Source organism: Spea bombifrons, chromosome 1, assembly GCF_027358695.1.
Source record: "Spea bombifrons isolate aSpeBom1 chromosome 1, aSpeBom1.2.pri, whole genome shotgun sequence".
NCBI lineage: Eukaryota > Metazoa > Chordata > Amphibia > Anura > Pelobatidae > Spea > Spea bombifrons.
The window spans coordinates 67,511,901-67,535,216 of record NC_071087.1 but is presented as its reverse complement, the minus strand read 5'-3'; the positions used below and the strand labels follow the sequence as shown (position 1 = coordinate 67,535,216).

At 41.0% G+C, this 23,316-nt stretch overlaps 1 protein-coding gene across 1 annotated transcript in view; it reads right to left on the bottom strand.

Annotated features, from left to right (window-relative positions):
- PRKG2 (protein kinase cGMP-dependent 2) overlaps positions 1 to 23,316 on the bottom strand; it is a 56,979-nt gene that overhangs the window by 5,618 nt on the left and 28,045 nt on the right. The window contains exons 8-15 of the mRNA XM_053463236.1: positions 17,385 to 17,479; positions 14,794 to 14,859; positions 14,578 to 14,676; positions 14,261 to 14,405; positions 13,464 to 13,600; positions 12,751 to 12,840; positions 7,613 to 7,754; positions 330 to 493 (exon numbers count right to left, since the gene is read on the bottom strand). Coding sequence (XP_053319211.1) covers positions 330 to 493; positions 7,613 to 7,754; positions 12,751 to 12,840; positions 13,464 to 13,600; positions 14,261 to 14,405; positions 14,578 to 14,676; positions 14,794 to 14,859; positions 17,385 to 17,479 — 938 coding nt within the window. The remainder of the gene's footprint in view (positions 1 to 329; positions 494 to 7,612; positions 7,755 to 12,750; positions 12,841 to 13,463; positions 13,601 to 14,260; positions 14,406 to 14,577; positions 14,677 to 14,793; positions 14,860 to 17,384; positions 17,480 to 23,316) is intronic.

Sequence of the window (23,316 nt, the reverse complement as noted above, 5' to 3'; positions counted from 1 at the left end):
AGGGTTTTCACCACCTTGGTCAGTGAAAATATTAATATTATGTGTTTAAGTCACTAAAGAGAGAGTTGGCAGGGCCATTTTCTGGGGAGTTTCAGCTTGGTCCTTTATAAAGCACAGTGAGTTACAGCACAAGATCTGCTTTAGTAAATAAACCCCCATAGGGCAGGTTAGCCAAATACTAAGATCTCTCTGATTGGGCCACTAGAGGCAGCCCTGTCGGCAGAAGATGAAATGTATTGGGGCTCTAAAAAGTCCAGGGGTGTTCTGCTTTTGTACATATTCCACATATAATTAAACATATACAAAATATCTATTTTGCAAAAACTTACTTTCCTGTCAGGAGTTCATACAATAAAATTCCAAGGGACCAGAAATCAACACTAAAGCTGTGTCCTTTGTTTAAAATGACTTCTGGAGCCACATATTCTGGTGTTCCACAGAATGTCCATGTCTTTTGCCCTGGAAATATTTTCTTAGCAAAGCCAAAATCCACCTACAACACACACACATACAGTATATGGATAGGCACATTTTACTGAATCACGATTTTCTCGTTCATAAAAATTGTTGACATATCCAAACTTTTCACTTACACAGCTCCATGGAACCATCTTTTCTTTTTTTTTTTTTTTTTAGCAGAGGCCCCCCTAGGATCCACTGGGTTACCACTAGATTTGGAGAAATCATATTTTTACATGATGTTCTGACAGTTGGGGTTTGTCAGCAGATTATTTCTATGACTATGTTTTTCTGGTGTATTGTACTTGAGACAAGTTATTACTATCCAATGTTCAAATGTGCAAGGTGGTTTCCAGACTTGTGTATCTGCCCGATTAAGTTGCAAGAGTTGCATGATTGTGCATTATGTTGGTTCCTGAAGTCCCTTAGTTTACCCTGGTCGCAGCTTTCAAGTACCGCATTTGCTTGAATATAAGACAAGGGTTTTTTTTCAGATCAAATAGAGGTCTGACTATAACCGCTGCAGGGGACCTGGATTCTTCTCTCTGACAGCCAGTGGACGTCTGCGCGATGCGTGCAGACAACCTCCGCTGCTGCCGGCAATTCCTCTGGGGCTTCTAGGACCGAGCGTCCACCATGGAAGCCCCAGTGGAAGTGCCGGCAGAAGTGGAGATTGTCTGCGCGCAGGGGAGGGCTGGCAGTCTATGGCCTGGGGGGCAAGTCTAGTCAAGTGGCCCGTTGTGCCACCGAATCAGCCCACCATCCATGACCATGTTTTCCTGATATTACATGTTGATCTAATGTGATGGGATTGGGAGTACATCAGTACACTAAAAAATAAGTCATCATACATGCGATGCCTGAAGTCACAGTTTAGTACCACTAATCATTTTTAATAAAAAAAATGGAGTAAATACACAAAACCTTTACTTTTCCTCTCACTGATTTCCTGGCCTAAAAAGTTTTGTCCTCTGAAGTGACTACAAATTCAGGAGGCGTTTGATCTCTGGATAACTAAGAATTATATTTGTTCAATGCATTCCTACAGAAAGTAAAGTGCCAGGAAACAGATGACCAAATACACAACAGGACAGGCTCTGCCACACCAGCCCCCAAACACACACACCAGGACAAGCTCTGCCACACCGACACCCAAACACACACCAGGACAGGCTCTGCCACACCGACACCCAAACACACACACACGCACACACACACACGCCAGGACAGGTTTTGCCACACCGACACCCAAACACCCACACCAGGACAGGCTCTGCCACACCAACATCCAAACACACACACCAGGACAGGCTCTGCCACACCGACACCCAAACACACACACACACACACACACACGCCAGGACAGGTTTTGCCACACCGACACCCAAACACCCACACCAGGACAGGCTCTGCCACACCGACACCCCCATCAGTACGGGTTAATCTACACGAAGTATAAAAATGCTTTCCACACTGGTTTGTTTTTGTGTATTGATGCCCCAGCCAGGCCGCCCCCCTTTGGTTTTAATGTATTCCCCCCAAATCCTTGTGTATTGCCCCACGTGCATTTGTGCCCCCAGCCAGCCCCCTGTGTGCATTTATGCCCCACCCCCTTTGTATATTAATATATGTGATGCCCCAACCCCCAGCCTCCCCATTTTTGTATTTAATTGTTGTCCCAAGACAGCCCTCCTTTTGAATATGGGTCTCCTTCCACATATCACCCCACTATTTTTTTAAATACTTACTTTTTTTGTTGCCTTCCTTCCCCGCAGACTGCTCACCTCCAACTGTTCTTCTCCCTGTCACCAGGAGCTACTCCGTGTGAGCCCGTCCCCTTGAGCATCTTTAAAGGGAGGGGACGAGGAGCCTCAATGAGGCACTGGTACGGCCGAATCTGCTATTTAAATGGGCGGCCTTGCGGCTGTTCAACTTAGATTCAGGGCGGCCTGGGGGGCAATTGCCCAACCCACCCCTGTCTGCGTGCAAACATTCTAAATTAAAATTGCTTATCCAGGGTTTAGCAGTAAAGGCTTTCCAGATGTACAATTACCATAATCTTCAGCACACACAGCAATTTAACACCTGTATTGCCAGCTAATTCCTTCTTGATTCCAAAATAACAAACTGATTTCTTGCTGGATCATCAAGTTATCATCAAATAATCACATCTTTATAATGAATTACAGTGCCGGGGAAAAAAGTATTAGCCCTTTTCCTGATTTCTTCTATTTTTGCTTATTTGTCACATTTAAATGTTTCGGATCATCCAACTAATTTTAATATAAGACAAAGTAAGTAAACACAAAATGCAGCTTTTAAATGCTAATTTGATGTATTGAGGGTAAAGAGTGGGCTTGCTTGTGTGCTTTGGATCATTGCCCTGCTGTATAACTCCACTGTTCTTGAGCTTTAGGTCATGAACTGATGGTCAAAATATTCTTCTTCAGGATTTTCTGTTAGAGGATCCATGGTTCTATCAACTAAGCAAAGTCGCCGATGATCTGATGCTGCAAAGCAGCCCCAGACCATCATATTACCAACTCCGTGTTTAAATGTTGGTATGATGTCATTATCGTGGAATGCTGTGTTAGCTTTTTGCCAGATGTAACGGGACTCATGTCTCCCAAAAAGTTCTACTTTTGACTCATCACTCCATAGAATATTATCCCAAAAATCTTGAGGGTCATGAAGATGTTTTTTGGAAAATGGCACAAGTCTTTGTGTTTTTGGTCAGCAGTGGTTGTTGCCTTGCAACTCTCCCGTGGATGCCATTTTTGTCACTTTCTTATTCTGGAATAGTGAACTGAAGCAAGTTAGGCCAGCAGTTCTTTACATGTTATTCTGAGTTATTTTGTGACCACCTGGAGTCGTCAACACGCTGTTGGAAAGATTTTTGTAGGCCACCCACTTCTGGAAAGATTCACCACTGTTCCACCTTTTCTCCATTTGAAGATAATTGTTCTCAAAATGGTTTGATGGAGACACAGAGCCTGAAAATGGCTTTTTAACCCTTTCCAAACTGATGGACTTTGTTTCTTATCTGTTCTTGAATTTCTTTAAATCTCAGCATCATATTTCACGTTACAAGACAGGTTCTATGTAATTGATGTTTAGATTTAATAGGACGGTAATCATGTCTGGGTATGTCTAGTGACATTTAATTATTATTTGGATAATACTAAAGGCAATTACATTTTTACATAGGGCCAGGTAGAATTGGATAGCTGTTTTCCTTCTATACAGTCGTGGCCAAAAGCTTTGAGAATGACACAAATATTAATTTTCAACAAAGTCTGCTGCCTCAGTTTAGAGGATGGCAATTTGCATATACAGAAAGTTATGAAGAGTGATCAGATAAATTGCAGTCATTTGCTAAGTCCCTCTTAATCCCAATAAAACATTTCCACTGCATTTCAGCTCTTCCCCCCAAAGGACCAGGTGACATCATGTCAGTGATTCTCTAGTTAACACAGGTGAGAGTGTTATGCTGATTGAGTTAGAATAATGGACTGGAAGCTTTAAAAGGAAGGTGGTGATTGAAATCATTGTTCTTCCTCTTTTAACCATGGTTACCTGCAAGGAAACATGTGCTGCCATAATTCCTTTGCACAAAAAGGGCTTCACTGGTACGGATATTGCCGCTAGTAAGATTGCACCTAAACCAACCATTTATCGAATCATCAAGAACTTCAAGGAGAGAGGTTCAATTGTTGTAAAGGATGCGTGAGGATGCCCAAGAAAGCAAGCACCAGGACCTTCTACTAAAGTTGATTCAGCTGCAGGATCGGGACGCCAACATTGCAGACCTTGCTCAGGAATGGCAGCAGGCATCTGCACACACAGTGAGGCGAAGACCTTTGGAGGATGGCCTGGTGTCAAGAAGGGCAGCAAAGAAGCCACTTTTCTCCAAGAAAAACATCAGGGACACTGACATTCTGCAAACAGTACAGGCACTGGACTGCTGAGGACTGAGGTAAAAAAAAAATCTCTGATGAATACCTTTTCTGATTGTTTGGGGCATCTGGAAAAAAGTTTATTCTGAGAAGGCAAGGTGAGCACTACCTGTGTCCTGTGTCATGTCAACAGTAAAGCATCCTGAAACCATTCATGTGTGGGGTTGCTTCTCAGCCAAGGGAGTGGGCTCACTCACAATTTTGTCTAAGAACACAGCCATCAATAAAGAATGGTACCAACACATCCTTCAAGAGCAACTTCTCTCAACCATACAAAAATAGATTGATGATGAACAATGTCTTTTCCAGCATGATGGTGCACCTTTCCATAAGACAAAAGTGATAACTAAGTAACTTGGAGAAAAATTGAAATTGAAATTTTGGGTGCATGGCCAGAAAACTCCCTAGACCTTGATCCCATTGAGAACTTGTGGTCAATCCTCAAGAGGCAGGTGGACAGACAAAAGCCCACAAATTCTTACAAACTCCAAGCATTGATTATGTAAGAATGGGCTGCCATCAGTCAGGATGTGGCTCAGAAGTTAATTGACACCATGTCAAGGCGGATTTCAGAGGTCTTGAAAAAGAATGGTCAATACTGCAAATATTGACTCTTTGCATAAACTTAATGTAATTGTCAATAAAAGCCTTTGACTTATGAAATGCTTGTAATCAGTGGCGTCGCTACAGGGGGGCAAGGGGGGGCAATTGCCCCCCCTAGTTTATTCCTTGCCCCCCCTGTTGCCCCCCCGCCGAATTTGTAACCCCTTGACTGCTAACGACGGCATGGTGCCGTCGCTAGCAGTCCCAGTCAGGTGCTAACGACGGCACCATGCCGTCACTAGCACTACCTTACCTTGATGGAGGTCTGTGGACCTCCATCACCACCTACCCCGGCGATCTGCCCCTCAAACTGAAGGGCATCACCGGGGCCACCCGATCTGCCCGGTGACGCCTCGCGCAATGACGCGATGACGTCACCGCACAACTTTATTAACAACTGACAATTGTCAGTTAAACAGGTATGGGGGCATGCTGCTTAGATGCCTGTATCTCAGGCATCTAAGCAGCTACATACCCCCAACATATACCATTGGAAAGGTAATCGCCTCGCCTTTCCAACGGTATATAGATAAATATATATATGTAAAAAAATAATAAAAAATATTAAGTTAAAAAAATAAAAATGTAAAAAAAATGATTTAATTTATTATTAATTAAATTATTTAAACATAAAGTAGTGTAACTTTAAAAAAAAAAGTTTAAGTATTCTAGCTAAATGATCACTGTGGTAGCCAATGTTACCACAGCGATCATATAGCTATAAAAAGTCACATTCCCTTTTTAAAAATGGCCGATACTAATTTTTAATCCTATGATCCCTTTGATCATGGGGTTAAATTTAGCCAACGGTAGAGGGAGGCAATTTTTGAAATCCCGATGAACTGCAAATATTATTAAAATCAGCCATTTAGCCTGTGCGGTACGTGAGTAACCATCTCATCCTTGGAGCGCCTTGCATTTTTACTGCAAAACTTATTTTTGCTGTAAAAGTGATTTTTTTTTCTCCCTTTACCATCATTTCGTTGGGATTGTAAGGGGAAAGAATGGTGTGTGCTTCTGTGAGTGAATGTATGGAAAGTATGGTGTGTGCTTCTGTGAGTGAATGGAGATATGAAAGGTGTGTGAATGGTCAGTAATTAGGGTTGAAGCCTTGACGTGGCATTACTGCTCACGTAGGAAGTTAAATTATGGCACAAAAAGTACACATTTGCAAAAACGACATCCCTTGGCGCATCAAATGAGGGGCTGCATGTGTTTCTAGTACAAACCTGGAGTGCGCAAGACACAAATGAACATGTCGCTATGGTTAGAAAAAACATTTTCTAGCCAAAGCGACATATTCCATCATTATTTGTGCACTCAACTTTTGTCCTAGAAATACATGTAACCCCTCATTTGAAGCTCCAAGGGGTGTAGTTTCTTAAAATGGATGAATTGTCTGAATGAGGGAGAGTATCAGTTAATATGTGGATGAGTTGTCTGAATGAGGGAGAGCATGAGTTAATGTGATTGTGTGTATCATAGATGTATAATTGTGGAAGGGCAAAGATGGCACTAGCAGGATGTTTGAGCCTTGGGGACCAAGATGGCACAGGCAGGGTGTATATGGGACAAAGATGGCAAATCGTATGTGTGTTATCTGGGTGCTGGCCAGGTTCTATGTGGGCAGTGTGGACACCAGGGCTGGCTTTGGGGTGTGCAACCTGTGATCTATCCCTGTAATTTAGCGGGTTTTAAATATACCATTAATGCCGTGTTTTTATGTGAATTCCAATTGATCTATACCTGCAAAGCTGGGTTTTTGTGTGTTCTTCTGTATATGCTATGCTATGTTTCCATACATTATTTATGTACACCTGCAAATACAGGGTTTGTATGTCTTGTTCAGTTGATTAATACCTGCAATGCTGTTTCCATGTACTTATTTGATCTATACCTGCGATGCTACGTTTCATATATTATTATTGTATACCTGCAAATACAGGATTTGTATGTCTGATTCTGTTTATTTGATATATACCTTCGGTGCTGAGATCACAAGTGAATTTCAATTGATCTATACATGCAAAGCTGGGTAGCACATTACTTTTGGCAATATATATATATATATATATATATATATATATATACATATGTGTGTGTTTTTTCAGTGGTATGATTTAATGGTGGAAATTATTAATGCCCCCCCAGTTTGACTGTGGTATCTTGTGTGCCCCCCCTATATATTGTTTCTAGAGTCGCCACTGCTTGTAATTATACTTCAGTATACCATAGTAACATCTGACAAAATATCTAAGAACACTGAAGCAGCAAACTTTGTGAAGACCAATACTCAAAACTTTTACATGAAATCATTTAAAAATACATTTTGTGTTTGCACATGATCCTTGGACAAAATCCAACAAAACATTACCCGGGCCTGTACAGTTTCACATAATCCATACTCTACCTTGGATGCCATACTTGTGGACATATATATATATATATACTCACAAATATACACCCTTGGCAGAGAGTGATTTATTTAAAGGGTTGAATTCTAAATATGACTATAGAATAAAATGTAAATGTGCCCAGCCTCTTAGGGTAAAATGTAACACAACCTCTGGCACTCAAAGTGTAAACATACATACCAGTTTCACATATCCTTCTGAATCCAGCAGTAAATTTTCAGGCTTTAAATCTCGATACATTACTCCAATTTGATGCAGGTATTCAAACGCCTCAGTAACGCACCCAATGCAAAACCTTGCGGTGGCTTCATCAAAACTACCACTGGAAACAAAGTAAAAATATGTCTTACTTTTAACAAATGGACACAAGGTGTTTTTTTCCTTGCAGAGAAACAAAAAAGTCTGAGCATATTTTGATAATGACATTACAGGTAGTGAAAGCCATGGAGAGAAATGGGGTAATTCAATAGAGGATGCAAAGGGGTTTCTGTCTCTTTTTTCCACACTTATTATGTTGGATATAGGCTCCTTGTTATCCAGAGTTGGTAAAGTGGCCTTGTAGAATGGTGATGGGTGGCTCCCAGTTCCTTGGCTCCTCTGCGGTGGCTTCTACTCCTGCTTCAGTGGTGCAGTCATAAAGCGAGATGATGTCTATGCTTTCGGAGTGGTTAAGTCCACCTTTGATGTCGAGCATCAGCCCAGATCAGTACACAGCATGCAGGGGCCTTTCACGGGTAAATGGCATGTAACCTGGGAGTCAAGGGAATCGGCAGGGCAAGCCTTCCATGGATCAAAGGTAGCTGTGGGTAGCTGGCACTCTTCAGAGTCCAGGGATCCTCTTCCCTCCCAGCATCTTCTTTGTAGGCATTTTTAGCTATCTCCCTTTATGGCTCTTCCTCCTTGTCTTTTCCATCTGCTGGGTCTCCCCTTACTTCCCCCATTGTTCTGGCGAGATTGATGTAGGCAGAGGGGGGATGCAGGCCTTGCATAAGGCATCAAGCTAGAAGCTAGGCCTATGTTGGCAGTTGAGTGCTCATTTTGACAAGCTGTGACAGCAATTCCTGTGACGTGGATGGAGGCACTTTGGTGGATGCTTGACTCCAGTGTTTTGAAAGAGCAGACAACGTGTGGGATGTGGCAAGGGCCTGTAGGCCAGAACAGGGCTTAGTGGAGGAACAGGCCATGTGCTTCAACATGGCCAGCTGTTGCTTGGGCTTGTGTGATATGCCTGTTCTGTCTGGTGTGGGGGTATTGGGGGTCCAGTGGTTAGTATGGGTGGTATGGAAGGTAAGCTAGTTAGTGGGGGTAATTTGGAGTGATGAGACCAAAATAGAGCTTTATGGTCATAACCGTAAGTGCTATGTTTGGACAGGTCAACAAGGCCTATAGCGAAAAGAATACCATCCCCGCTGAGAAGCATTGTGGTGGCTCACTGATGTTTTGGGGTTGTGTCAGGGCATGGTGCGAGCAGAGCACAGCACAGAGAGACAAGAGAGATGGATAGTCAGTGAAGGAAACAAATGCAAGGACTGCCAAAAGTATTCCAAACAAGAATTTATTTTACCAGATCCAGATGGCTTGGAGTAGCAGTGTAGAATCATACAATAGTCCAGATAACGTAGCCAAGGTCAAGGGCAGAAGAATATCACAAATTCAAAAAAGCCAGGGAATCCTCAGAGAAACAGGTATAAAGCAGAGCAAATATGGGAAAACAGGATACAAGGAACAAGGCACAGCTTGGTCAAAGTAAGCAAGCACTGTTTGAGCAGGGCTGGGGGGTTATATAGCTATGCTAGGTTTTGACTCCTCCCCTCCTAGAGCACCCCCCTCGTATTATCTACTCTTAGAGTGGAGCTGTCCATCTTTACTATCCCCCGCCATCAGGTTGCAGGACACGCCCCTCCACCATCAGCAATGCGCTCGTACTCTCTTTTCGCAAGGTGCCAGGGATGCGGCCTATTCCGCAATCGCATGGTCCCCGGGCGGAGGATCTGGCGTCTGGGTTTGGATGCAGATGGAGGAGAGCTCTTGGTCTAGCGTTTTAGTGAGTCAGGGGCCTGACAGGTTGTGTGAGCTCTAAAGGCACAGAGAAAATCAGTTATCAGAAAATACTGGCAGACAATTCGCATTCTTCCACGCGAAAGCCGCACATGGGACACTCTTGGACTTTCTAGCATGACAATGACCCTTATCCTAAGCATGACCTGGAGGCTTTTTTGCCATTATGAATTGGCAGCTATGCCCCCGGGACCTCATAGACAACTATTACAAAAGAATGTACACTGTCATTGATGCTAAAGGGGACAATACAAACTATTAAGAACTAAGGGGAAACAGACTTTTGAACAGGAGTCATTTAATTTTTTGCTTTGTTGCCATGTTTTGTTTTATGATTGTGCCATTCTGGTATAACCTATAGTTGAATATGAATCCCATAAGAAATACCGTATTTGCTCGATTATAAGACGACCCCGATTATAAGACGACCCCCCAAAATCAAAATATTAATTTAGGAAAAAAACAAAAAGCCTGAATATAAGACGACCCTATAGGAAAAAAGTTTTACCAGTAAATATTAATTCATGTAAATTATTTTTTCATGTTTAATAAAAGCTATGATTGAGAAAAATATATTTTTTAAATTTCCTTTTATTTGCCAACTTGCCTCCCCCCAGTTATGCCACTCTGCCCCCATAAATGCTATATACCCCCCTATTTGCCACTCTGCCCCATGATATGCCTTATACCCCTATATGCCACTCTGGCATATAGGGGGTTAAAAGGCATATCATGGGGCTGAGTGGCATATAGGGGGTTAAAATGCATTTCTGGAGGTATATAGGCATATCATGGGGCTGAGTGGCATATAGGGGGTTAAAATGCATTTCTGGAGGTCCAGAAATGCATTTTAACCTCCTATATGGCACTCAGCCCCATGATATGCCTTTTAACCCAGCATGTACTGGCTGCCTTGGCTTGATAGGAGTGTGATTGCTGTTAGCAGTTTGATATAGATATATATATCTATATCAAACTGCTAACAGCAATCACACTCCTATCAAGCCAAGGCAGCCAGTACATGCTGGAACCTGGGGATGATAGTAGTGGGATTACAGCCTCCCTATGCCATGCTACAACCCCCACCCCCCTTACACATCCATGCTATCACACACAAACACATTTAAATACTCATTCATTCCATTAATCACACATACTTCACACATTAAACACACATTAATCACACATACTTACCCAAAAACCCTCCCCCACCCCCTTACCTGAACTGCAGATGTCTCACTCGAAGACTTCTGCAGGGGACCGGCTGTAGAGCAACTTCTCTGGCCCCGCCCCCAGAGGAGGGAGGGGGAGATAGAGCTCTGTGAGGACGCTGCAAGCTTCCTGTCCTCCTGCTTCTAACAGAAGAGACGCTGCTCGCGACCGGTAAGCAGCATGGCCCCAGCAGACATTTTTTGGGGGGTCTGAGAAGACGACCCCGATTATAAGACGAGGGGTATTTTTCAGAGCATTTGCTCTGGAAAAAACCTCGTCTTATAATCGAGCAAATACGGTAAAAGAAATGTGGTTTGCCTGCTTACTCATGATTTCTTTAAAAATGGTACATATATTACCAATTCTCCAAGGGAGAATTTTTTCAATTTCGAGCACAAATGTATTTTGGTAAGGCATATGTTGATGGGGGGTCAATTTTCACTTTTTTAGGGTGTGCTTGTTAGGATGAACAGAGCTGGGGGTGGTGGTACCTTAGCTAAGAATATATAGGCGTCAGAGGTTTCACTAGCTTTTTTGACACAGCACTCCAAGACAGACAAGGCTGGTAGGGGGTTTTGGGTAGTTCTGTAAGTGCCAAAGTGCTTTGTGTGTCCAGTCCGGCTCTGTTTTGTCTCATTTTCAATTTATGGATAGTGTTCAAATATGCAGAGTTTGGAGCTCTTGCAGCAAGATTTTAGATTCCATTCTTTTAGCATTGGCACTGCCACTGAAGCAGCAAGGTGGAGTCTGTTGGAGCAGGCGATAATGCACTTAGGATGCTGTAACTCTCGAAGCTTCAGATCTTACATTTGTCCATCGTTTTTGCAATAAATAAAATTGATGTTGGGGTGGAGTTGTAATAATCGGTTTGTTTTTGTTCATTTTTTTCTTAGGCAGAGGATGCATACTGGTATGAATTCTCAGGTTTTTTGGACAGTATCTAGTTTTCCACTGAGGTGCAGGTGCATTGAATTATAATTCATGGTATGGTCTGGCAAAACATGCTCCAAGAAGTTGTGTCAAACACAGGTGGTCACACATCTTGATATTGTGTTGGTGCATGCAGGTGAAAATGACTTGTGGATGGTACCTATTCAACGGTTAATCAAGGACATTAAGTTTGACTTGCTAAGGTTGTGGTCTTGTTTCCTTTGGTGGACTGGTCTAAGATAGTCCCGCAGGAGGTATGGGGGATGGTGCGGCTCGAATAAAGGACAACAAATCAGTATCTTGATTTGTAGCTCATAATGGGGAACTGAATTGCATTATCTGCAGGATTTTGGTGGGTTGTTGTTGGATGACGGGATGCAGCTCAATAATATTGGTTTGGACATTGTTTGGGTAGGTTTTCAAGATGGTGCGGAATCTGCTTCGAGTGTTTTGGAAGGGCCAGGGTCAAGTTTAAGGCAGTCAAATCTTCTTCCGTGGTGTTGTCAGGGAGTCACAAAATATTGGGTACTGAGGAAAGTAGTAACCGTTATGTGTGTTTCCAGGTGCACTTAATGTGGTGGAAGTGTAGTTGCTTCTAAGCTGTTGTTTTGTAGCTAGTGGCTGGAGGGGTTAGGGTTCATTGTCAACACATGGTTTGTTAACCCCTTAATGACAAAGCCCGTACATGTACGGGCTCAAAATGCATTGTTTTCAATGGGTTTAGGGACCGCCCATTGTCCTTAAGGGTTAATGTGTTACATGAATTACTTATTTTTTTAATCCACTTTACATTTTTTCTGAATAAATGTGAGGCCATTCAAAAGAAATCAGATGTGAAGTGTGTTTTGATCAGAATTGGTGGGGAGTAGGATGGCAGGTGAAAGAGGCTGGTGTAAATGGTTAACGTAACACAGTAGGAAAAACAATATACGTTCACTGAAATCAATAGTAAAATTGCTTCCCTTGTACCTCATGAAGAGAACTCTGAAGTCTTTAACTACCATTTATATATCAATCAGCAGGTTAAAAACATAAAATCACTTCCATGCAAGGCCTTGCTTTAAGGAATGTTCTCATTTAAAAAGATTTCAAACTCAAGTGATACCCATAATTCTTACCTGTCTCTTAAAATGCTCCAAAGCTCCCCTCCAAGACATGCTTCAAGGAGCATATACACATACTTATTATCCTTAAAGGTACGATATAACCTAAAAAAATTAAAATACAATGTTTTCATCAAGCATAAATTAAGATATACTAAATATAATAAATATATGTCGTGCATTATTGTTGGATGGTTATCATTTACCTATAGTGAAAATATGGAATAAGACAAGAACCATCTGACCTTTCTGCTATAAATACTCAAACTTAATCAGTCCTTGGCCTCATTTTAGACTCAGGATACATCTAATGTCTGTTTAAATTCCCTCACTGAATTAGCATCTGCCACTGCTGGGAGGCTGTTTCACTTATCTAGCGCACTCTAGATAAGTACAGTAAGACTAAGTAAGACTTACATCCTCTACACATTGTGGTCCATTCACATAATCTCAAATAAGATTGCTAGTAAGAGTTTGCACCAGCAACCTTTTCACTTGACTGGCCACTTGAGTTTAATGGAAAAATCTCATTTTGAAATTATTAAACACAATTTGAAATTTAGACTGTTTAATTTGCATTTATAAATAACAGTTACTCATTCAATGGTTATGTGTTATGGTTTTAACACAAGAAAATATGCTCAGTTATAACACATGTTAAAAACATACACCTTTATGTACACTGTCTAAAATTGATTATACTCTTTAACATACAATGGTTTGCTTACTTTACAATGAATGGAGAACAGGCTTCTTCTAGAATATTCTTTTCAGAATGTATGTGTTCTTGTTGTCTGTTTTCTACTATGTGCTTCTTTTTGATACATTTCATAGCAAATGCTAAGTTCTCATTTTTCACTTTTACCTGCAAAAAAATAAACAATTTAATTCCACATCCACAAAACTAGGACTAGGCATTTTATTTTTCTTGTCAAATTATACAGTACATATACCACTGTTGTACTACCACCACCACAGTCGCAAACAATTTAGAAAAGGTTTTTTTTTTTTAAAAAAAAACCTGGCCGCGTGATCACGTAACACAATGCTGCATGATTAAAATATATTCTGCTAGGTTTATTATTTTTCCTTTGTTGTTTCATACACTACCCTCAATAAACTATAGATGGGAATTACCCTATCTTTTAATAGATACGTTGGTTCAGTGGTTGGTGCTTGCAAATCAACATTTACAAATTGTTCATTGTACATCATTTCTGAAAAAGATCAAAGCTTAGGTATCGCCAATGGTGCATTCTCTTAAAATAGGTAGCGATGGCATGGATGGATTGGCATGCTGTATGCTTGATTGATCTGTTCTCATATGTGGTCATCCTCAAAACATATGCTGCTTGGAGTGATAACTGACATCTAGAAAAAGTTCAGGTGGTCATTGGGTCCATGCTCATCTGAGTTTAAGCAGAAATATCCATAAAGATTTTGTGGAATAGGCGCTGCTGTGTACCATAGATAATATGTGAAAAAAATTTATATTCTTTTTAGTGTTTTATGAAGTAGACCTTACAAGTTCCACTCTTCCAAATCCTCCGACACCCAAAGTAGTGATAATGTCTAGGTTCTCAAAAGGAGATGAAAATCTTGAAACTTTTTCCTTCATCTGAATCATTTCCAAAGAAACAGCTGTCCCATGTTGTCCATTTGTTGATCCCCTGGAAAATGTACAGAACATAGCATTAATACAAATGTATTCAGAACATGAATGAGTTTTGCATATAAATATTTAAAGAAGAAGGAAAACAAACCAAGACTAGTTCTTTAATGACTAGGTAATATATTTCAGGATAGAAATAAAAGTTGCTGTAAACAGTATATAAGGCTTACTTTGCATGTCTTCTTTCATCATCGAGGGCTAGATTGGCCACATAACCTTCAAGGTACTTTTGGAGCTCTTCGTAAGTTCCAACAGTTTGATTAAACATCCTAAGTGATACAAAGTTTAATGTATTTAACTAGTCTTTAACTAATTGCACCTTACAAGCCATTTAAGGATGAGATGTTCATTTGTACTTCTACTTACTTATTTGTAATGCTACTTACTCTCGGTCCATGGCTAGGCACTCCACATCAGTATCTGCGATTATATTAGCTGACCTGACATCATCACTGCATGGATAAAGAGGCTGAAGGTATTAAGAGGATCTAACATTCAACCAATAAACAAACTGAAAACCGAAATATTTACAGCATGAGACAAACCCATCCCTAACTCAAAAATCAACAAAGAATTATTGTAAATTGTCCCGTACTTATATAGAACTTAAAACATTACTTTTATTACACAGAATCGTTTGGCCCATGTGGTCTGTTCATTTTTCCTGATGTAAGACTCAGATCTCAATCAGTCCTTGGTCTTACACTAAAGATAGCTTTATCACCCCTGATGAAGTGAGTCATAGCTCATGAAACACGTAGTGCAGGATCTCTTGTTGGAATTAACTTGGGGACGTGTTGAGGAGTGGGACTGCTCGCGTGGAAACCAGAGGCTGAACTTGCCCTTTCTTTGGCTGCTGAGTCAGGGAGCCCCTTTCCCTCAGTCCATTAGCTGAAACTGAGCAACGAGATATGGTGCCATTTCACGGTGCTCAGAGGTAGGCAGAAAGGACTGTGAGGAAGCAGAAGAGCTGTCAATGGCTTGTGGATGAAAAAAGGAGGAGGGCAGGGGTTTTGGGTGTGTGCATGTAAATATGTTAGTGTATACACACTAACATATTTACACAAACACATACATGTTTAAGTAAGTATGCTAGTGTGTGTTTAAGTATCTTTGGTGTGTATGTGTGTATGTAACATAGCAAGTGATGGCAGATAAGAACCATTCGGTCCATCCAATCTGCCCAACCTTAGTACCTGGCCTTATCCTATATGTAGCTTAGCCTTATGCCTATCCCATGCTTGCTTAAATGTCTTCATTGTATTAACATCTACCACTTCTGCTGGAAGGCTATTCCATGCATCTACTACCCCTTCCGTAAAGTAATATTTTCTGATGTTACCTTTAAACCTTTGCCCCTTTAGCAAAAGACCATGTCCTCTTGTTGTGGTAGTATTTAAATGTTTCTATCATATCCCACCTGTCACGTCTTTCTTCCAGGCTATATATGTTAATATCCTTTAACCTTTCCTGGTAATTTGTATCCTGTAATCCATGAACGATTTCAGTAGCCCTTTTCTGAACTTTCTCCAACATATCCTCATCTGGACATACGGTACACAATACTTCAAGTGAGGTACCACCAGTGCTCTGTACAACGGCAACCCTGTTGCAAATTTTTGTGTCGTCAGCAAAAAGGCATGCCTTTCCATCAAGACCTTCTGCAATATCACTAATAAAAATAGAATGGGTCCAAGTACAGATACCCTGAGGTACCCCACTGGTAACAAGACCTTGCTCTCAATACATTGACTACAACCCTCTGTTTTCTGTCACTCAGCCACTCCCTAATCCAACATCTAACATTGGGATCTAAACTCAGAAATTGCAGTTTATTGATAAGTCTTCTATGTGGGACAGTGTCAAACGCCTTACTGAAATCCAGATACGCAATGTCTACTGCACCACCTTGATCAATTACTTTAGTCACCCAATCAAAAAAATCAATAAGATTCGTTTGGCATGATCTTCCTGAGGTAAACCCATGTTGCTTTTGATCTTGAAACCCATGTGACTCCAAATGTTCAACAATCCTATCATTTAACATAATTTACATTAATGTCCCCACTACAGATGTAAGACTTACTGGCCTGTAGTTGCTCCCTACTGCCTTTTTTTGTGAATAAGCACAACATTTGTTAATTTCCAATCTCCTGGGACGACTTCCCTTACCAATGATTTGTTAAATAAATCCGTTAACGGTTTTGCTAGTACACCCCCAAGCTCTTTTAATAACTTGGGGTGCATCCCATCAGGCCCCATCAACTTATTTGTCTTTACCTTAGACAACTGAAGTAGAACCTCTGCCTTGATAAACACATCTACCCAATGACTAATTTTCATTTGTAAAAAATGAACAGAAATATTCATTCAGACAGTCAGCTAGATCTTTGTCGTCTTCTACATATCTTCCTTCTTTTGTTTTTAATCTAACTAATCCTTGTTTTACTTTCCTTTTCTCATTTATATATCTAAAAAATGTTTTATCTCCCTTTTTTTACTGACAGGGTAATTCGTTCTTCTGCATGTGATTTGGCAGCTTTTATAACTTGCTTTGCTTCTTTCTGCCTAATCTTATAGATCTGTCTATCTTCCTCACTTTGGGTATTTTTGTATTTACGAAAGGCTAACTTCTTGTTTTTGACGATCTTCAATAATTCCACTTTTAAATAATCCCATTTCAGGGTCATTTTATAATTGAACAAATACAGTAAGTACGTTACTGTGTGCGTGCATTAGTGTTTATGTAAATACGGTATGTTAGTATGTTAGCATTTTTTCTTACGCCACTTGTGTCCTTGACAGATATTAAAAAAAATGTTTGTTTTTTCTAAGATTGTAGAGGGTAGACTATTGCTGTTGGTATTATGACACAATTAGAGAGAAAAACATACACATAAGAGGATAACAAATCATCTTTGTGGGACTAATTAAGTGAAATCAATTGAAATAATATGGTAGCACATAATCTACAAACCTGATAAGGGCTTTCTCTCCAAAGTAATCTCCTTTTTCTAGTGTTTTAATTAATCGGGGTTCATGGTACCCTTCAGTACTCTGCGTAACCATTACCTGTGAAGACAAATATTATTTATATGAAACCGTATAGTTTAGATTATACAGCATGTGAGGTGTAATATCGGCATCAAACTTGTGTTTAGGTAAAACAAGATTTACAGTGGGCTGGTAATGTTAAATTCACAATGCTTTACAATGAAGGCTATATGAAAAATGACTGTTGAACTTGATTTTTACTGACCAAAACCTTATGTTCCCAAAATAAGTAGTTTTTTTACCCCATTTTCTGATGAACATTATAGATCCATAATCCAGAAGTGTTGGTTCTGTAAAAAGCTGGCAAGGCTCTCGGTGGCAATTTACAAAGTATCTTTATTGTATTTGAATTCTAGATGCTATGTTAGGTAGACAAAGAATTACTTTGTTTGAATATGGTAAATACTAAAGCAAACGTCTACATAAAAACAACACATATGAATGTCTGTTTTTGTGTCTTAAGCATTCCTTGCAAATATATAAATGAGGCAAACTTTTACATGATAAAAGAAATTATGTTTCTAACTCTGCATTTAGTTTTAAGATGCTTAAATAAATTAAGTGGAACAGTGCAATGATTTGCTAGGTAAGACATTGCTGCTAACAAACATCCTTTTTTGGTTTGCTATTAAATAAATTATTAAATAAATCCAATAAAGTAATTGAGTGCATGCTAACCTACACTATGTGACCCAACATCTATACAGTGAAGGAAAACATTATTTGATCCCCTGCTGATTTTGTAAGTTTGCCCACTGGCAAAGACATGATCAGCCTATAATTTTTATGGTAGGTTTATTTGTTCAGTGAGAGACAGGATAACAACAACAAAACAATCTAGAATAACACATTTCAAATAAGTCATAAATTGATTTGCATTTTACTCAGTGAAAAAAGTATTTGACCCCTTTGAAAAACATTACTTAGTACTTGGTGGCAAAACCCTTGTTGGCAATCACAGAGATCAGACGTTTCTTGTCGTTGGCCACCAGGTTTGCACACATCGCAGGAGGGATTTTGTCCCACTCCTCTTTGCAGATCCTCTCCAAGTCATTAAGGTTTCGAGGCTGACGTTTGGCAACTCAAACCTTCAGCTCCCTCCACACATTTTCCACGGGATTAAGGTCTGGAGACTGGCTAGGACACTCCTTTGTTGCCTTGGCCGTGTGTTCTCACCTCCACCTTGTCATGCTGGAATACTCATCCACGACCCATTTTCAATGCCCTTCAATGCCCTTGCTGGGGGAAGGTTGCTGACCACAACACTTTCCCCCAGTTCTCCTCTGAATCATTCAAATGTCCATTAGCAAACTTCAGACGGGCCTGTACATGTGCTTTCTTGAGCAGGGGGACCTTGTCGGCGCTGCAGGATTTCAGTCCTTCATGGAGTAGTGTGTTACCAATTCTTTTCTTGGTGACTATGGTCCAAGCTGCCTTGAGATAATTAACAAGATCCTCCCGTGTAGTTCTGGGCCGATTTCTCACCGTTCTCATGATCATTGAAACTCATACTCCTCTTTTCGGTGGCAAAGATGGTTTAGACAAGCCTTTTGGGTGCAAACATGGCACAGACAAGCCATTTGGGGGCACAGACGTTATGGAGGCATCACAGCAAACTAGCGACCACTCTACCAGTGAAGGCTAGGGTGACCACATTTTATTTCTGCTATTCAGGGACACAGTATGGAACTGATGAGACACACACACAGGCATATGTCACTGTATATATTATACTTGTGCATAATATAACCCTTGCTTGTCTGTAATGCACAGCTTTTCTTACATGGAATCAAGTTGTAAATTGTCATTTGAATATTAATTATGCTCCCCTGGTAAGGGTTTTATGTATATATATCATACATAATAACAGGGCCGGCCTTAGGGGTGTGCGACCACAGGGCGCCATGGCAGCAGGGGTGCCTGCCCGGAAATTAAATTAAAACATCAGGGTTTTTTTGTGTGTTTATTTAACATCCTCCATGTTAAATACATTTTTGTTACTTTATTTAGCATGGAGGATGTTCAATAAAGTTAAAAACAAACACACACAAAAACCCGATGTTTTAATTTAAGTCCCGGGCAGGGGGGCCGAGCGGTCGCTCGTGAAGTTTTCAGCAACCATTTGGCACCCCTCACTCTCCGTGACTCCGTCATATGAAGTCATATTCCGGTGCTCAGCTGTGAAGCGTGCACCACGGCAGAGCGGGAAGACGGACGCCTCCCGCTCCCACCGCAGGACTCCGGCAACAAGGTAGTAAGAATAATGAGAAGTACAGAGAGGGGGTAGATAGTGAGAAGGGGCAGAGGGGGCAGTGAGAAGGGGCAGAGGGGATAGATAGTGAGAAGTGGGGAAGGGGGTACATAGTGAGAAAGGGGGAAGGCAGTGAGAAGGGGGAGAGGGGGTACATAGTGATAAGGGGGTACACAGTGAAAAAGAGCAGATAATAAGGGGAGGGGCAGAGGGGGTACATAGTGAGAAGGGGGTACAAAGTGAGAAGGGGCAGATAATTAGATGGGGAGAGGGGGTAGTGAATGCAGTTTCTACTTCCTTTTCTGAAAAATGTGATATGCAATATTATGTGCTCATCACAACCAATTTAATGCAAATATCTGCAGATATTTCAATTTAAAATATAGGAAATGCTTTCATGCTCTGCTGAGAGTTGACCATAAAATACAGAACGGAAAGGGTAAGCAATATAGCCATATAACATTAGATATGATGTCCCGAAATTGGGGTACTTTGAAGTAGTGGCGGGCTAAGCGATATATGGCTGTATAGTGTAGCGGAATACCAAATATGTATACCTTTTTCGGGGGGATGGGGGGCGCCAGAGCAGTAGTCCGCACAGGGCGCCAGAACACTTAAGGCCGGCTCTGCATAATAAATTACTCTGTTAGTGAAGAGGGGTACAAAAGACCAATAAAGAAGAAACTAGCATGACCTGTTTATCCAAATATATTTTTTTAGTATAGTTGTACTGAGAAGACAGAAGATAAAGTATAGTATACTATATAGTATACAGTGCTCCGCCCATATCTGTACCAGTCCGGGCTAAGACTTAATTAGTGGAACAAATTCTGTTGTTACAATTCAGGATTGAGGAACCCCTGAGAGAGTTATTTTCAAAAGAAGAGTATTACCGTACTGGCACGATTTAAGGCTGTACTTTTCTCCTATTTTTTCTTTAAAAATAAATGTTTCTTTAAAATAGCACCAACCTATAAGGATGCGGCCTATAACCAGGCCAGTACAGTACTTCTGTTTGTGTTTATATATGTGCTGTGATAATGCCACATAAAATTGCCCTAACAGAACTGCAGCTGCTGAAATAATTTTCACCTTAGTAGTGTTAAAATTTCAATGGCAACAACACTTTTTAACTAAGAACCAGAATTGCAACTAAAACAAAGACAGAGTAAAACGTAAGCCAAGTGTTTAAGGTAAATATATGTAGGTAAAATGTCAACCTATTCACACCCTCTGTAACCTATTTGTGCAAATGGATGTTCTATGACCCCATGTAAACTAGGGCCACTGCAACAGCATGGAAGGTTGAAAGTAAAATTTACTGCTGTGCCTACATAGACAGAGTGTATGGACAGCTGCGCCTACATGGGTCCCAGTGTGGAGGGCTGCAAGGCAATACTTGGGGATCTGACTGGTAGGTGGTTGCTGTAGTAACCAATCACAGTGATCACAGCTGGTATGACATGTGTTTATAAGTACTGTCTCCAGCTCTCTCCCCCACTGATTATGAAGCATAGGGATAAAAAGCCAGATGTTGTATCAATCAGTGATTAAAAGGTTCTACAGTTATAATATATAACCAAAAGTTTGTGGACACTTCCAATTATTGAGTTTCATCCACAACTAACAGGTGCATAACATCAAACACAACATAGGCACATCTCCATAAACACACTAGCAGTGGGTTGTACTGAAAAGCTCAATGACTTTAAACGTGGCACTTTGCCACAGTTCAGTTTCTGCTTTGCTAGATCTGCCCCGGTCAACTGCCAATGCTATTATTGTAAAGTGAAAGTAAAAATCGACTGTCCTCTTTAGCAGCACTCGCTACAGAGATTAAGACAAATTAATACATTAGGTAAAAAAGGTCCTGCTCAAAAGGTTACAATAGAGATAAAATGTATATACTGTATATATATATGTGTATATATGTATATATATACATATATATATATATATATACATATATATGTGTATATATGTATATATATATATATATATGTATATACCGTATTGGCTCGGCTATAGGCCGCACCCGAATATAGGGCGCACCCTAAAAGTTTGGTGCTTTTTTAAAAAAGAAAAAGTTTTGTAATAGATATGCTGCCACTCTGTCCCCCCTCCCCGAGATATGCTGCCACTCTGTCCCCCCCCTCGAGATATGCTGCCACTCTGTCCCCCCCGAGATATGCTGCCACTCTGCCCTCCCCCCCGAGATATGCTGCCACTCCGCCCCCCCCTCCAGATATGCTGCCACTCTGTCCTCCCCCCCTCGAGATATGCTGCCACTCTGTCCTCCCCCCCTCGAGATATGCTGCCACTCAACCCCCCCCCCGACTTACCAAAGCAGCCTCCCGGGTGTCTTGTGAGGCCGGCGGGGGACACAATGTGCTTTAACAATCTCCCTTGCCGGGACTCCCCTCGTGGGAATTACCGGCAAGGGAGATTGTTAAAGCACATCGTGCAGACATGCCGGCAGCGGAGGTTGTTTACGCGCATCGCCGCAGCCGGTGACCGTCTGCATGATGCGCTTAGACAATCGCCCGTGCCGGCACTCCCCCCGTGGAAAGTGCCGGCAGGGGAGGCTTTCTGAGCGTATCAGAGAGTAGGATGCAGGTCCCCTGCACCGCTGCGGGGGATTTGTATCCTAACCCTGCTGCCTGCCCGGCGTCCGGAACTGCATGTCCCGGGCGTCGGGCGCTAGACCCCGAATATAGGCCGCACCCCCCCAAGACTTAAAGTGGGGGAAAAAAGTGCTGCCTATATTCGGGCCAATACGGTATATATATATACCGGTGGATATATATATATAACACCGGTTGAAATTAACCTGTTAAATGGTTCATGCTGAAGGTTGAATCCAGTGTCGCCCTTTAACATTAGTAACTTTGAAGAACGAGCTCACAATGCTTTTATGGTTAGACGAGTTTATTGACCGAGCCTCGGTTTAATTACAGATATCCAAACATCTAAACTTAAGTGGCTGCTTAAGAATGAAATATATATATACATACACACACATACTCAGAATAGGTCTGGACTTTGCCACCAATATTTACTATTCAGCAATTGTTGAACTCATCAATCATATAACCTTAATTTTTTTGGCTACTTCTACCTATCACTCGTTTATATGTGCCCTCCTACACACTATCGCCAAAACGGCTTGTAATGGCGCGGCTGTAAGTAAAGACAAATGGACGTATCATGACAAATTTTTAGAACTTTTGCAGTTTTCATCAGTTTCGTCGGAGATGGCTCTCGTTATCTTTGATTCGTACGAACGCACGAAAAGGGCAACCTCTAGATTGTAAGCTCGTTTGAGCAGGGCCCTCCTCACCTGTTGTCTCTGTAAGTCAAATTGTTATGTTACCTACTACTTGTTTTGTCCTGTCTACCCATTGTACAGCACTACGGAATTTGATGGCGCTATATAAAACAATAAATAATAATAATAATAATAATAACTCATTAAAGCTAAAGTTCGTGCCAAAATGAATGCACACGTCTACTTACAAATCAAACTAATACATGTACAATGCAGGAACAAATTTCATTAGAACACATGGTTTAGAATAATTATGCATTTAATTAATAACTACAT